Source organism: Danio aesculapii, chromosome 11, assembly GCF_903798145.1.
Source record: "Danio aesculapii chromosome 11, fDanAes4.1, whole genome shotgun sequence".
Taxonomy (NCBI): Eukaryota; Metazoa; Chordata; class Actinopteri; order Cypriniformes; family Danionidae; genus Danio; species Danio aesculapii.
The window spans coordinates 23,154,137-23,170,653 of record NC_079445.1 but is presented as its reverse complement, the minus strand read 5'-3'; the positions used below and the strand labels follow the sequence as shown (position 1 = coordinate 23,170,653).

General features: G+C 36.9%; 1 protein-coding gene across 4 annotated transcripts; it reads left to right on the top strand.

Moving 5' to 3' along the window:
• The first annotated feature begins 1,448 nt into the window (after positions 1-1,448).
• On the top strand, positions 1,449-16,467 carry mdm4 (MDM4 regulator of p53). Of its 4 annotated transcripts, none has more exons than XM_056467761.1 (11): positions 1,452-1,587; positions 2,118-2,200; positions 3,627-3,701; positions 3,807-3,940; positions 5,820-5,869; positions 6,278-6,342; positions 10,244-10,349; positions 10,464-10,624; positions 10,728-10,916; positions 11,003-11,071; positions 14,375-16,467. In XM_056467761.1, exons 2-11 carry the CDS (start codon positions 2,132-2,134, stop codon positions 14,942-14,944), a joined length of 1,488 nt encoding a protein of 495 aa, XP_056323736.1. In that variant the 5' UTR covers positions 1,452-1,587; positions 2,118-2,131; the 3' UTR covers positions 14,945-16,467. The 4 variants fall into 4 exon arrangements, 3 of the variants coding, with proteins under 3 accessions (XP_056323736.1, XP_056323737.1, XP_056323735.1); XM_056467762.1 differs by having other exon boundaries at positions 1,452-1,781; positions 10,743-10,916; XM_056467760.1 differs by having other exon boundaries at positions 1,452-1,781.
• The last annotated feature ends 50 nt before the right edge of the window (positions 16,468-16,517 follow it).

The following is a 16,517-nucleotide window of genomic DNA, read 5'->3' as shown; positions in this document are numbered from 1 at the left end:
CCATTGAGTGCATTGTGTCTGAGATTGTCTCAGCTTGCATATGCATGTATGCAGTTATATACTATTGGGTCATTTACAAAAAACAAATGCATGACAGTACAGGATAATGAAGAATCTGCATCTGCAGTGTCTCAACCATTAGGAAAGTCTAATTTCATTTTTAAATAAATTTATTTAATGAATGTTGGCCTCAATTACTGACATCCCTTAAAATTCTGAGTAAAATGTACCTGAAGTATAATACAAGATCTTATTTAGTGCACTATGGGGATGATGTACTTGAATAAGCTCATGTGCTTCTCATCCACAGTACAAATATGAGGAATCACAAATTCTCTTAATAATCCAGCAAAACTAATGAAATAAATGTGAAATGCAATAAAATGTTAAGCTGTAAAAAAAATTAGCTAAAGCAATGTTATTAAAGCGATAAAGTTCACACAAAAAAAAATAATAAAAATTTTTATTTACTCTCTCCCAACTTGTTCCAAACCTGAGTTTGTTTACTCTGTTGAACTTAGGAGAAAGAATAGGCATTGATTTTGATAGTATTTCCCCCTACCTGCTATCCCCGCAACATTCTTATGCTATTTTGTGTTCAACAATTTAAAGAAAGAGCAGAATTTTTAGAACCACTTCAGAGTGAGTGAATGGTCTGGAGAGTTTTATTTCTGGGTGAACTATCCTTTTAAGATAAGTTCTAGTAGACTGAAGATGCCATGAATCTGACTGCTTTTAGAAATTGTATCAGCCACATTTTAATCTACAAGAACACGCATCATGGATGTGCAGAGATTCTCTCTGGAGGCATTAACTCTCATATTTAGTCAGATTTTCTTGTAGACCATTTTTTAAATTGTATTGTTTTTTATTTATGAATAATAAGCTGCAGTGGTGTCTTTGCTCATTTACCAAGTATGTCAATAATACTGACCATGACTTTATCTTTAATTCACACTTCACACACCCTTTTTTTATGTATACAATATAAGTAGCAAGTGTCTGAAGAGAGATACAGTACTAAACATGAGTAGACATTAGAAAATGGCGATCTTTCACCATTCATGAAAAGCCTTGCTGACTTTGCAAATAGGCTACTTATTACTATATTCTTGCTTTTTTGGAATTCATTTAAATGTTTGAATTTATTTGCGCTTAATTCGTGATTTAAATTACACATAGCCTATTATCGGGAAGTTTTTTCCTGCATATAAATCAGTCATAAATCACAAATTCAGCAGCACGTATATCAAACTTCATATCTGTATTCAGAAGGTTTTCACAGAAGCATTTGTTCATACATAGTTTGTCTGATTATATAAATTTCAGTCTACAAAACAATTATTTTGCTGTATTTTCTGAGGTATTGAGGAAAACTCACCGACTCACAACTTACAGCGCCCCCATTTGGCACAATCTTTAACTTCGAAAAGGGGAACTGCACGCGAGATCTGGCAAACGTGCTGACGACATACACCACGTCAACTTCAACTGTTCTACAAGAAATACCCACACACCTCTCCCTTTCTTTACACAAGCGCTGATTCTTAATAACTGGAAACCATGTAATCGTTTACAAATAACACGGTGAGTGTGAATACACTGCCTGCGCGTTCACGCGAGGATTACTTGAAGTTATATGTTAACAGCTTCTAAATGTCGCGCGCTAATAGCTTGCCTACGTTAGCTTAGCATCCTCGTTTCAACCACGATGGATTAAAACGTATCCAACCAGTTACTACAACTTATCTTATTATCCACATGCCAGAGCTAGGAGAATGGTAAGTAAAGACATTTTGGTGTCTAGCATGTTCTATTTGACGCGCATTGAAAGTTATGTCATTAGCTAAAGGCTAAAGTGTGACGTCATCAATTAAATAAACGCATTTATTTATTTTGAGCATGTTTAACATGTGCTTGCATGCTCTTTATAGATTATTGACACGTATTGCGTTTTTCTTGAGTTTTTGAGCACTATTTGAACGAGGAAACATCTGTGAAGTCCTGAAATGCTGTCTAGGTAGACAGTTCACTAAGATTTGAAACGCAGCCCTAGTTTGCTTAAATAAAACGGACGTTGAAGTTGATTTGAATATAAATGTTTTTTGTTTTTTTAGTTCTTGAGTCAAAAATGACCTCATTGGCATCGTCATCTCAATTAACGGGGTCATGCAGGACTCTTCCAGGGGAAGGGACTCAGGTGAGCAAGAATTATGACTTTCTCTCGGTTACATGAACTTTCACTTTATTAACTTTAATCATTTGTGATTTAAACATATGTAGTGATAAAACTAGCATATGAGGCTTGTGCTCAAGGCGAAAACGTCTGCTTTTATTTACATAGTTCGAAATAGAACATAAGTGTGCATTTTTTACATTTTTGACTTACTGTAACCGACTTAAAAATGCATGTGAACATCAGTTGTCAGACTTGGGGCTGGACAATATGGCCAAGAAATTATCGTGATAAAATAGATCTTATCAGTCGATATCAATAACTCGCTATAAATGTCAAATGTTTATTTCTTTAAAGTTTTAAGGCAGATTGTAATGTCTGAGAGAACATAGAAACCAGATCTCAAACTAGCCCTTTTTTGTTAAAAGCTGACAAAAATGTAGACAAAATAAACACTTTACATATACAAAGCATTTAAAATCTTCAGGCAGTACTTTTTCCCTAAAATTATGACAGATTGCTATAATGGGTGTCCTCAAATCATGAAACTGGTTTTTGATCTTTGACTTTGAAAATAGAATAACTATATCATCCCAAAAAATGGTATTTAAATATTCTGACTTTTAATTTATTTAAGTAAAACTATGTGAACATAGTGTTGTGAGTGTGTCACATATTTAGATAATCACAATAATGCTTAAACCATGCATGTTGCAGCTTATTTTCATATTGAAAATGGACATAACTTGATAACAATTACTCACATTACTGTGCCACCGTGCAGCCCTACATTAGTAATATATATTATGGAAATTTTCCATCTTGTTACAATACAATAACAGGGTGCAGTACAGTGAACTCGCAGTAAAACTGTGAATCAGCCTTATAACAGGATCATACATGGCACAGTATTTCTCCAGTTTGTAAATGTCAATGAGAACATCAGCTCTTTTACCTGGCTAAAGCAAAATCAGTCAGACACAGTGTGTGTTACGCTTGAAGTCTATGTCATCAAATACAGCTAGACCCGTCACACTGCAGACTGCCACAGACATAAACCTATAAATAAACCTCTTTTTACATTTAGAATTTACATTTTTACATCCTGCTTGTTCAGCTTTTCTGCTTGCATGTCCAGCATCATATCATGGACAGGTGAATCTTTTGCTCAAGTTTAATATTTTTAACTCTCGTGAATGACAAGATTGAGGTGATTTCCAGCAAAATTGAGCTCTCTGCAAACATATCACGCATTCTGCATCATTTGCATTGCCCAGCAGAAAATAGTCCTTATTTTTGCGTTGGCATTGACTTTGTAGGTAACTTAGTCATGTGAATACCTTCAATTTTATCTTTGAAATACTTTAAATTTTTTGTTTTGTGTGAACCGACTTTAGTAAACCACATATTGAATATGTCAGTTTTTCAGTTTAAATGTATGACTTTACAGGTCCACCCCAGAGCGCCTCTGCTGCAGATCCTGAAAGTAGCAGGTGCTCAGGAGGAGGTGTTTACCCTGAAGGAGGTGAGAAGTGCACACAAACTGACCTTCTCAGAATAACACAAGCTCTAGATAAGTGCTGAACAGCTTGATAAAGGTCCACTTAATGAAGGCAGTGTTTTTGAACAGGTCATGCATTATCTGGGTCAGTACATCATGATGAAGCAGCTGTATGACAAACAGAGGCAGCACATCGTCCACTGTCACGATGACCCACTCGGAGAGCTGCTGGAAGTGGGGAGCTTTTCTGTTAAAAACCCCAGGTGAGCTCATTGCTACCAGTAAGCAGAATTAAGCGCATGATAAAATGGAAAGAAATCAATTTAGTCATTAGGCTGATGGACAAAATGAATGTTACCATTTAAGAGCCATCAATGTGGTCTCGCATACAAATAATCTCTTGTTATTCTTGTATGGCTTCAGTTTAAATGTGTGCACATTTTGCTTGTATTTTCCTAGCTTTATGGTAAAAGCATACTACAATTCACTGTATTTAAACATTACATATTTAAAATAAAAAAAGTGTGGACTGTAAATTGAAGTATTTGAATATCTTCAAATTGACACAAGGGGGCACCAAGACTTCTGTTAAGTGGGTTTTGTTGTTATGTACCTGCTCTTATAGACAAATGTCTGTTTTGTGTTTGTGCTTTTTAAAAGAAGCACAGTATGGGTTTCGGTAAAGATTGTTGTATTCTGTAAAGATCTGATAACATTTCTTCCAAGTTTCAAACAAGCATATTGTTATTTTCAAAATGATTTCTGAGTAGAATAACATTAATTTTAGTAATTGCGGGCAGAATTAATGACATGAACTGTAAAACATATTTTACAGGATGTCTGCGGGATCTTAAAATGTCTTAAATTCATTCATTCATTTTCTTTTCGGCTTAGTCCCTTTATTTATCTGGGGTTGCCATAGCAGAATGAACCGCCAACTTTTCCAGCATATGTTTTGCGCAATGGATGCCCTTCCAGCTGCAACCCATCACTGGGAAGCATCCATACACACTCATTCACACACATGCACTATGGACAATTTTAGCTTACCCAATTCACCTATAGTGCATGTCTTTGGACTTGTGGTGGAAACCGGAGCACCCGGAGGAAACCCACGCGAACACGGGGAGAACATGCAAACTCCACAAAGAAATGCCAACTGACCCAGCCGAGGCTCGAACCAGCAACCTTCTTGCTGTGAGACGATCATGCTACCCACCGCGCCACTGTAAGGACCATGTCTTAAATTTCAAATATTGTGTTGTAGGTTTTAAATAGTTTTAAACAGGTCTTAATTTTAAAAGTTATCGAAGTTACCCAATCGCCCCAACATCTATCCAATCACCAACAATCTATCTAAATAGTTTTGCTTACTGCAAAGAGATGTGTATTTCACAACAGCTGTAAGACGGCTAATTCTCTTAATTAAATTCCCTAATCAGAAAAAGAAAACTAAAAACAATTAGACAATTTCCAGAGCTTAATTTGTGCTGGAACATGCCGGATCCAGCACCTCTGAAATCTGATCCGGCACCTCATTTTACCGATTTCGCCACTTTCTTCCCCAACCCTCTTCACTGTCGTACCGACACCCCCGCCCCGCTCACTTTCGTGGGCAACACCTCTCCATCCTCGGGTGACATGCCAGATCCGTTACACCGATCTGTTCCGGGACCTCGCAATTCACAAATTAAGCACTGACAATTCCTTAAGATAATAACAGCAATATATCCCTTTACATGATCTTTCATTTACACAAAAACTATTTACAGAAGCGTGAGAGGATATACTATTTATAAATAGGCATGAAACTTCATGTTTTTTAAATTGAAAAAAAAAAGTCTATACAACTAGATTTTTCTTGTTTTGCACATTAAAATATGTGGTTAAGAAATAACTACCTTTTTTTTTTTTTTTTTTTTTCAATGGACCAACTGGGCCATTACAAAGAATGTGCCCCACAGAAGTCTAAAATCTCATTCATAATGGTCTTAAAAAGTCTTAAATTTGACTTGATGAAACCTGCAGAAATCCTAATTTTTAATCTCAGAATATTCTGATTAATTGTCTAGTCTTGTGTGGTTTAGAAATAAAAGCTACACGTTTATGATATTTATATCTTTCTTTTCTTTTCTTTTATAGCCCTGTGTATGAGATGTTGAAGAGGAATTTGGTAATTTTAAATAATTCGGGTAAGTCCATCCCTCTTGTTGAATTTACTCTCTCAGAGATGCTTGTTTTGGATGATCTTGTGAATTAACTTGTCATGCTGTCATTTAGCTCTTTTACTGTCTTTCATTTTGATTAGCCTTTTCCTTTTAAGTTGTATGAGTGTGTATGGGTGTCACATTTGATATGGTGGGTATGCAATCTTTTTTTTTTTCTTTTTTTTTTATTATCATCTGATTAGAGTGCAGAATAACCTTTATACATGAATGCAAGAAACCTTACATTAAAAAGGTTTAAAAAAAGTAATTGAAAACAAATGTTAAACACAATCGATTCAGGTATTTAAGTGTGACTGACGTGTGCTTGGTGAATAAAGGGCAGGTTTTTTTCTTTTTGTTTTCTTTTGTTACTATTTCTCATTTGAAATACAGATGCAGCAAAGAATCTTTCAGTCGGCAAGGATTCTAATGAGTCTCCAAATGAAGATCCTGGTCAGGTAAAACTACAGCATGGTGCACTGGAGAAACAGTGTCTGCTACTCCGCTTCATGGCAAACAAGTGATCTAGAAATCAAGAGAATCCTTGAGCTGTGTATATAAATGAAAGTCTGACAAAGGTGCATTGTGCTGTCATTTGCTTAATTTTTTTTAGTTTTGAGGTCGTCTAGATTAATAAATGGTTTGCTTTACTCAAACAGTTTTAAACGCAATCTTCTACACCATTGTCAGCCTTTTCCCCTTTTTATAATGTAATGGTCCAGTAACTTCAGTGCCTGGGATTGCTGGGATCTCTCACATCATTTCTCAGAAATTCAATACAATGTATTTTTGTATTTAGCATAATGCAGCATAATCAAAAGCCTGTTTGCCATAAAGGGGAGAGCGGCATCTGTCTCCACCAGCCGTATCTGTACAGAGTTGCACCGTCTCTGTACTTCCCCACGGTCGGCCTGACCTGGTGGTCCTTCCAGAGAAGCCACCAGCATGGGCCTGGCTGCTGGGGGACAGAGTACCTGTCTCTGTTTGTTGCTCAGAGTTTCTTTCTCTGCGTCGTTGCTTCCTCCGGAAGGACTGCAGCTTCCTTCTCAGATCACTGGCCCTCTTCACCCCTCTCTCATTCACCCACATCTACATCTACATCTTTGGAATGGTGTTTTTATGGTTGTGAGTTGGCAAAATAGTTAGGTGGGTTTGGGAATAGTGTATGTGCCTTGTGCAGTTGTGCATCTGTGGTAATGAGGACTTTGCACAGATAGGTTTTGTGTTATTAATGCTAGTAATATGAATTGTGGTGGGTGTTATGGATTTACATTTTTCCCCTATATTAGCCTATTTCTAGTGTTGATGTAATTCAGATACTAGGTGCCCTGTGCATTATTGTTTTGTAGATTTTATCCCAAAAGTGTTTGTATATATATATTTTTTTTTATACACACCGCAGATTATAAATCGTTAAACAATATTTACCATAATATTACATTTAACTTGTTTGTCTGTCTGTCTGTCTGTGCGTATGTATGTATGTATGTGCATGTTTGTCTTTGTACTGTATGATATAAATTTGAGTGCTCAACATAATTGAGAGAAATATATTTAATTGGGTAATCAAACATATATATGACTTAATGATGATAATTGCATTTAATTTGGGTCATAACTCTCTAGTTACGAGTATTAATAACAATAATAATAATGACGATGATAATAATATATTTTATTTATGTAGCGCCTTTCCGGAGCTCAAGGACACTTTACAAAAATGTAACAAAAAGAGATTGTACAAGCAGACGTAAGTAGAGACAACATTAGGTACACAAACATAAAGGAAGTCAGATATAACAAACTGGAGATACACAACAAGATGGATCAAATGCAGGTGGATCAAATGAAGTGGTCAGTTTGTCAGATCAGAAGTGAAGCATTCAGTAAATAAGTGAGTTTTAAGTAGAGATTTGAATTCTGAGATATTATTGACAGAACGGAGTGAGCGTGGTAGAGAGTTCCAGAGTTTGGGTGCAGTAACACTAAATGATCTGCCCCCCCCCCATTGAAGAGAGGCGATACCGAGGGACAGCAAGAAGGCCAGAGTCAGAGGAACGTGATGAGCGAGTAGGGGTGTAGGGGACAAGGATGTTGAAAAGATAAGAGGGTGCTAGGCCAATTAAGGATCTAAATGCAAGGAGAGTTTTGAATTTGATGCGGTATGCAACTGGGAGCCAATGGAGGTCATACAAGATTGGGGTTATATGAGCAGAACGCTTGGTATGAGTGTGTATTCTAACCGCAGAATTTTGAATATATTGTAATCTGGAGTATTAAACTTAATCCAGTTTTGTGCAAGCACAATGTTTGCGCGGTTAGAGCTGGCGTGTGTTTGCTGCTATTATATTTGCACTGAGAGCAGTGGAGGTTTGACACATTTTTGACACATTCTAAATATTTTTAGGCCTTCATTTTACCTGGTGTCAATGTGTTTTTAGTGATCTGATCACAAGTGGTCAGCTTAGATGTATGACTGTTTCCAACTGGTATGGACTTGCATTCAGATGTGCTTCTTGTGTCCTTTTTTTTTTTGGTACCCTTATATCTCTGGTACCCTATTTTAACACTACATCACTTGTGTTGAAGCACTTGGTGTGATGCATGTAAACTGTTGGATGAGTAAACCCATGTTAAGCGACTTGCAAGTAAGCATTAAACCAAAGAAAAGAAAAAGTATGTGAAACCTCTGAACCTCTGTGTTTTATAGGGGTGTAATGGATCACGGTTGATCTATAATTCGTACAGATCACAACCCACGGTTTGGAACACGTGTGTCCCTCAAATTAATAGATTTTTTTTACAGGTAGTGTAATCCTAAATTTGTATCAATCACAGAGAGAGATCACCTATCGTGTCATTCAAATCACATGTATGAAAGCATTTAAGCTTTCCTGTAAAATGTAATGGTGATGGAAGAAGTTGTGGTAGGTTTTTCGGGATGTGGTGGGTTTCTTAGGTTATTAAAGGTGTTTTCTATAACTTTAATGCATTCAGTGTAAGCTGCATGATTAATCATTAAAACATTGGGATCTCAACATTCACGCAACAAATTATAAATGATGGTGATTGGCATATGTTTATTAATCCTTCGAAACACTGCATTTAAATCTGAAAATCAAGAAAGAGATTGAATCTTTAGTCTTTTGAGTTAGTTGTGAAGTTACAAACAGTCAAATAAAACAAGTACTGTGATAATAATTTATAGTTTAGATAAAACCACTGGTGTTTATGGTAAAGATTAAAATCACCGTCATATACATTTAACTTGATGCTCAAAAATGAAATAAAAAAAGTTGTAGGCAGCAATTACTGTATATTATTTAATCCAAAGGGTGCGACAATCAGCCATCAAAAATATCCCACTTAATAATTCTTCAAACATAATACATCTAGCAATAAAACGTGAAGTTTTATGAGTAAATAACTGAATCATTTGTTGGAAATGAGGCTAGAAATAATGGATTGTACAAATGATAATGTTAGATTTCTACATTTATCAGCAACGGTAATAGTAACTGAATTTTTCACTGTACTGAATATTTTTTCTGTTTATTTTTATTCAGCTGATTATTTCTTCATTTTATTTATAACAAAATTACAGGTTCTAAGTTTTGTTTTTTAAAACCAAAAGTGTCTTGGAGTACTGTTTATGTAATAAATGGATAGCAAATGACATTTGTCGTCTCCCTTCTTGGCTGATCCAAAAAGTGGTCCGATCCGTGACTAAAAAACCATAATGTGATGCAAACCGTGAGATTTGTGATTTGTTAGACCAGTGTTTCTCAACCATGTTCAAGGAGGACCACCAACACTGCATGTTTTAGATGTCTCCTTTGTCTGTCACACCCATCACAGGTCTTTCAGTCTCTGCTAATGAGCTGATGATCTGAATCAAGTGTGTTTGGTTAAGGAGACTGGGAATATGTGAAGAGCTGGTGGTACTCCTGGAACGTGGTTGAGAAACACTGCTTTACACCACTAGTGTTTTTGTACAAAATAGTACATTTATAAATCTCTGGATTTGGTGCAGTCTCATAAACATCCCATAATGATTTGTCAGTGGAAAGAGTAGGTGGGATTGTGTGGCTTTTTGAATACATTGATTCACATGAGCATTTACACTGTAAAGCAGTCCAATCAGTTGCTTTTTTGACACATTTACCCTTGTTTTTGTGATTGGATTGACAGAAACGCATCTTAATGCCTAATGCAAAATTTCCATATCCCCCTCCCCAACTTATGAGGAACGTGGCCTTTTGTTGCCACACCACAGGCCCCTGCTGTGAAGGAACTGCTGTCCTACCGAGTGTCGTGACATTACAGTGTGCTGATTCCCTTTTTTCCCCATACATGCAGGTGTCCAGTGGGTCAATAAACTCTGCTCAGCCTCTCATCGCTGGTAGTTCAAGCACTGGCACAACGCAGAGCTGCTCACAGCGCAGACCACGTGATCCAGATGAAGGTCAGCATGAATCAATAAACGCTACACACACTTTAGACAGCTTAATGAATGTTGTGACTCACTCCTGCAGCTGTAATACACATTTAAAGACCAGACGCCTGTCTCTCCTTGCAGACTCCTCAGATGGTTTACCCAGGTCTGCCTGCAAACGACCAAAGCTGGACGTGACTCTGGAAGAGTGGGACCTTTCAGGGTTGCCTTGGTGGTTTTTGGGTAACTTGCGAAGTAATTACACTCGGCGGAGCAACGGTTCCACTGATATTCATACCAATCAAGTAAGAGCCAAGAACATATTTCATGCAGTGTTGTATTTTTAATGAAGAATAAAATAATACATGGGGTTGTTGAGACTGTCGCACAACTAGACTAAGGGAATAGCTCTCTCCCGGACAGGACGAGGACACGGCCATCGTGTCTGACACCACCGATGATCTTTGGTTCCTGAATGAGGCAGAGAGCGAGCAGGTGAGCGTGGAGATGAAGGAGGCCATGCTGGAGCAGGGCAGTGATGGAGAGTCTCCGCATGAAGATGAGGACACTGGGAAAGATAGTAAAGATGATGGAAAGGTAAAAAGGTTTTTTTTCCTCCTCTTACTGATGGTGTACTGAGAAAATATTGAAAACCAGCTACTTAAAATGCTTTTTTTTTCCAGATGCAAGAAGAACAGGAGGATGACTCTCAGTGTTTGAGTGATGACACAGATACTGAGATCTCCACACAGGTAGCTATCATAAGTAAAATGTTTATCTTTTATTGTTCATTAATTTTGTGATGGACCAATATGGGTTTTTTAAGACAGACTGACCTACCCAAGAGGTTTTATATTAACTAGCCATGGGCTAGTACAGGATTCTGCCAGTATGATAACCTTGGATAAATATTTCACTATCACGGTATTGTAATTACTGCTCTAAAATAAGTTATTTTTAAATGTCAGGGCAAAAGAAATACCAGGGTGTCCGTAGGGTCTTAAAAAGTATTAAAAGTTGATAAATCAATTATGAGAAAATTAAGGCCATTAAAAGGTATTAAAAACAGCCGCTATAGTTATGAAGTGACTTGTGTCTGTTCAATACAGCACGAGCCGCAGTTGAGCATGAGTCACCTGACATTAAGCGAGTGGCGCAGCCGAAAACATTTGGATACTTAAGTTTAAAGACTTCTCAATGCTGCGTTTCTGTTGCACGGAACGAAACTGCTGCAACTAAACAAAGTTATGGCACCTGTGTGCTACTTTAAAGTTTTGAGCTTATACCGAGGCTAATACGCACACACACTGGATTAACTATAGCAGCGGGCCATTCACATATCGCATCTTTTCTGCGCGCAAGTTCGTTATTTCCAATATTAGAATATATGCCAATATGCCTTCCAGACGCACCAAGTAGAAAACATCTCACACCGTAGCGGTGAGAGTTGTGGTTGGCTTTCAGTGCAATGTAAACCAAAGATATGTTAGACGAATTATTACAAATTATTAAAATTAATAGGTATGTATGAACGCAGATGATAACAGATACTTAGCTAATATAAAGCTTAAATTTACATTAGACTTTATAACCGTGAAACCATGATTATTCTTCAGACTATTTAATCGTACAACCAAAATCTAGAATTGTTGCGTCCCTAATTGTTATGCAGTTCAAAACATAGCATATGAAGGTGTCTGAATGTAGAGGAAGCCTACTTAAGCAATGCACTGCTTTTGTTGTGCTTTGAAATACATTTGAATGTTTGTAAAAAAAAAATTTTTTTAAAAAGCCACCGTACAATGCAGTAATGTTTCAAAATATAAAGGTTTAACATTTTAGTGTAGAAAAATACAATGTGGGTGTTAAGGAGCAAAAATGCAGCATTCGGGCTCTCATATGCTGTTGTGTCATCACTCATATTGCAAGTCATACTGTATCTCTCCGACCACTTTGGGATGCTTTTCATGAACTGGCCCCCATGACAAAGTAATTGAATAGCCCTGCCATAGAGCAAAACAGACGGCAAAATGGGATAATGCAAGTTTACATACTCCTAGTTGGAGAAAGACGAGTTTAAACAGTAGCTGAAACCTGTCACTGAAAACAACCACGTAATTTAATATTTCAAGGTTTGTTTCTTTCGAGCTTATCTGAGTTCTGTTGCACAGTTGTGCTCCACTCGTTTATTTAACTACAACTGTTAATTAAGTTAAAGGTTTGATACTGATTAGAACTTGAAGTGGCGATGAGGTCTTAAAATATTCTGAGAAGGTCTTTAAACAGGTATTGGAATTTCCTTTAGGATTTCTGCATGCACCCTCAATACCTTTTTCCCACTGAACACAATATATTTTATTTTAAGAAACTTTTAAAATATTTTGGAACAGTAAATATGTCCATCTAGGTAAATGAATGACTTCTGCTGTCTTCATTAGTTTCAAAAACAAAGATTTCTTTACAACTTGAAAAGCCATCTTTGGATATCTTTCTTTTGTTTGGATTTAAAGGGCACCTATGATGAAAATCATCTTGTGTAAGCTGTCTGGACACAACTGTGTGTAGGTATAGTGTGTCCGCTGTCATGTTGGAGTAATAGAAACCCAACCAGTCTCTCTTTTTTAAAAGTTTCCTGACATTAAAATAGGACCCAAATCTCAATGATCCCACAGGTGCCATGTTTCTATAATAACACGTATACACAGAATTTTATTTTTTTTTTTGCAAATAAACTTGTAACAAATATTTTAATCCCACTCTCTGTGTTTTTTATTTATTTATTTATTTTTAATTTTATGTATGGTTTGTAATGGTATAGTTTGTAGTAGTATGTTTGTAATAAAGACAGTAAAATCGCCATGTAATTCTTAACCGCTATAATTACCACAGCTGCATGGTGTCAGTAAACGCTAATGTGTGTGTGTGTACTGCAAACAGCATTTGTGTGTGACTCATCATTTCAGAAAGGCTTGAATAAACTCCACAAACACATGAAATAAAGTTACTTGGTATTTTTAGCTAATGAGCTGTATTTCAGCTTTTTGCGTGTCTGTCTCTGTCACTGTGCTGTTTATCTGACATAACGCATGATGAGAAGCAGACTGGGAATGGTGGGCGGGGAGAAGGAGCTCACTTGCATTTAAAGCCACAGGCTACAATAACAGCTACAGTATACTCAGACATCAAAATGGGCAAAAGTAATCTGATGGGTATTTTGAGCTGAAACTTTACAGACACATTCTGGAGACACCAAAGGCTTAATTTACATCTTGTAAAATAGGTGCCCTTTAAGTAAGCCACTGCATTGTTCAGGTCTATAGCATGCTGAGATGTCAGTGTCTAAGCGATTTGTTTCCTGAATTGTGAGCTGACAAGTAGCTTTTGATGTGGAGTCTTTTTCTGCTGGACATATTGTTGCCCTAAAAAACTAAATAAAATAGTGGCAAAAAATATATATATATCGTAGTGATGGTATAACAGAAAATGTTTGCGGTTTTAAAACCTTGCCTTTTCCAAACTACTGTAAATCTTGAAATTATTCCATGGCTGATTTTAACCAAAGATATTTCGAAGAGTACTTTATTCTTATGGTAAAGCTGAATTTTCAGTAGTCATTGCTCCATTTTTATACAAATGTATACAATTTTTTTACATATTTAAGTTCTTTTCGTTTCTTTTTTTTAAATTACTATTTATTTATTTATTTTTTTATGAATTGCTGATTTGGTCCTCAACAGGTTTAAATATTTTTATTATTATCATTATTACCTACTCCGGAGATCACATTTTGAAAATGAAATTTAAAAGTTTAAAATTAAATAAAATGATAAGTCAAATAAAAATATTTGTTGACTAATTTTCATTGTTGACCTATGAATCACGGCAGCAACACATATACACACACAAATAATTACTAATCCTAAACATTTCATGGGTTGAAATATTGAAATAGATTTTTTTTTTATTTAGGGTTTATGTAAAGCTATTTATATAGTGAAATGCATATATACAAATATAAAGACGCATCAGATTCTAATGAGCTCTTGATTTGGCAGGATGCATGGCAGTGTTCAGAGTGCCGCAAGTTTAACACCCCTCTTCAGCGGTACTGCATGCGCTGCTGGGCTCTGCGGAAAGACTGGTACAAGGATTGTCCTCGTCTCGTACACTCCATCTCCGTGCCAGACATCCCTGCCTGCAGTTCACATCCTGAGAGGGATGAAGATGAGGAGGAGGAGGAGGAAGATGATGGAATCGACATGCCTGACTGCCACAGGACTGTGTCTGACCCAGTCGTCCTCCCCTCGCATCGCGTCTCTAGAAACATCCCCTCATCATCCGCTTCCTCATCTAAAGGAAAGGGTCCTCCCCAGATTCACTTACAAGAGACTTCAGAAGGGGACAGTCAGGACACTCTGGACATGGAGACCGAATATCAACCCGAGGCCTTGCTGGAACCCTGCAAGCTGTGTCGTGTGCGGCCGCGAAATGGGAACATCATCCATGGCAGAACGGCACACCTGATCACATGTTTCCCCTGTGCTCGCAAGCTGCACAAATTTCACGCTCCTTGCCCAGGCTGTGGCCAGGTTATACAGAAGGTCATCAAAACCTTCATAGCATGAGCAAAGAAATCTTTATTATAATTGCACACTCGCTTACTATATTGTACATAAACAAGCAGAAAAAGCCGATTCCTGGAGTTAAATAAAAGTATAGTAGAGTGTATTTCCGACGATTAAAGCCAAGTATAAATAATGTACAGAATGTAATTTAAAGAAACTAGCCTGATATTGATGGTTGCTTTATTAACATTAAGAAAACGTGATCTCCACGGCCGCTTCTCAGGTGGAGGAGAAGGTTAGCCGCACGATTTGCTACTGCCTGAGTGGGAAGATATGAATCATGGGTCAGAAATAATAATGAACCCAGAAGAAATGCACGGCTTTGGTATTTGTGCCTGCATAAACAATTAAAATTCCAACCTTTTGTACTTTAAACGGTTTGTTCTAGAGCATTTAAAAAGTCACACAGTGCACTAGACTGACTTTGGTTTTACTTTATTTTAGAAGAACAGACTATAATTTCCAACTCCCCCACTTTCTTGCAAATTGCAGGCACTTACAGACTAAAGCTTTAGGAGGCAATTCAGTGTGATGTTTAGTATATCTGGTGGACTTTTTCTTTAGACAGGTGCTTTAAACCGATTCAATTGGAATATTTATTTATTTATATAGTTGAGTTTTGTAGATGGGATCTCATGGGGTGACCAGTCATTGGCATTCCTGTGCTGTGGTGCGGAGAACCACTTGTATTACAGGTTTTGAAGTATTAAAACACCTATTCACGTACAGGTGATGCAAAAGGAAAGGATTATTAGGCTGATGACTTTCTTTGGTTACTTCTGTTCTTCAACATTGCTTTTCTATATATGTTTAGCACTCTGTGTTGTTTTATTTTTTATTTGTAACACACATATGTGCCTGTTTTATGAAGGTTAAGGAACAAACATGAGAGCAGTTAGTGGAAGGATTTAGTCTTGTTTTATTTTGAGTTGCCAGGTGAGAAAAAAAAAACACTTTTTGAAAGAAACATCTGCCACAATTTTAATGCAGCGCTTTTGTTTCTGTGCAGAAAGCCATCTGTATTGTTGGTAGTGTTAATTGAAATTAACAGAGCACTTCTGATGTGTGGGATTTTAGGTTTATTGTGCTCTGTTTTTCTGAATACTGCACCGATTACTGTAGGAAGTCTCTTGTGTGTTATTTCAGTGCAACCAGCACTGTTGTCCACAGCCACCAGAGGGCAAAAGAGCTTTTTACACACAGTAAACCCACTGGACTACCTTTTCCCATTTCTAATTAATTGTGTTATTTACTTTGAGGGTTTGGAGGCCGTTTTATAAGCCCATCCAAATTTAGCTGAACTTTATTGTGTGGTACAAGCACTGCTATATCACTGCCATTTTGCCTCATAGTATGGAACTTAAAACGTTCATCCTAAGCCAATGCAATTATGCGATGAAGTTCGTTTTGGTTTGTTCACTTGTTTGTTTTATCAAGACTTAATGTTTGCAGAGATTTAATCTGAGCTGATTTTTGTTTGTTTATATTTTTAAAATGTAAAATAAATCAAACCGATGGTAAGATGTTTTTGATCACTTGCAATGTCCTTTGTTGTATTTTTGTGTTTGTATTT

Coding starts and splice junctions, on each gene's coding strand:
- mdm4 (XM_056467761.1), top strand. CDS start 2,132: ATGACCTCATTGGCATCGTCATCTCAATTAACGGGGTCATGCAGGACT. Junction 2,201..3,626: donor TTCCAGGGGAAGGGACTCAG/GTGAGCAAGAAT, acceptor ATGACTTTACAG/GTCCACCCCAGAGCGCCTCT. Junction 10,917..11,002: donor ATAGTAAAGATGATGGAAAG/GTAAAAAGGTTT, acceptor TTTTTTTTCCAG/ATGCAAGAAGAACAGGAGGA.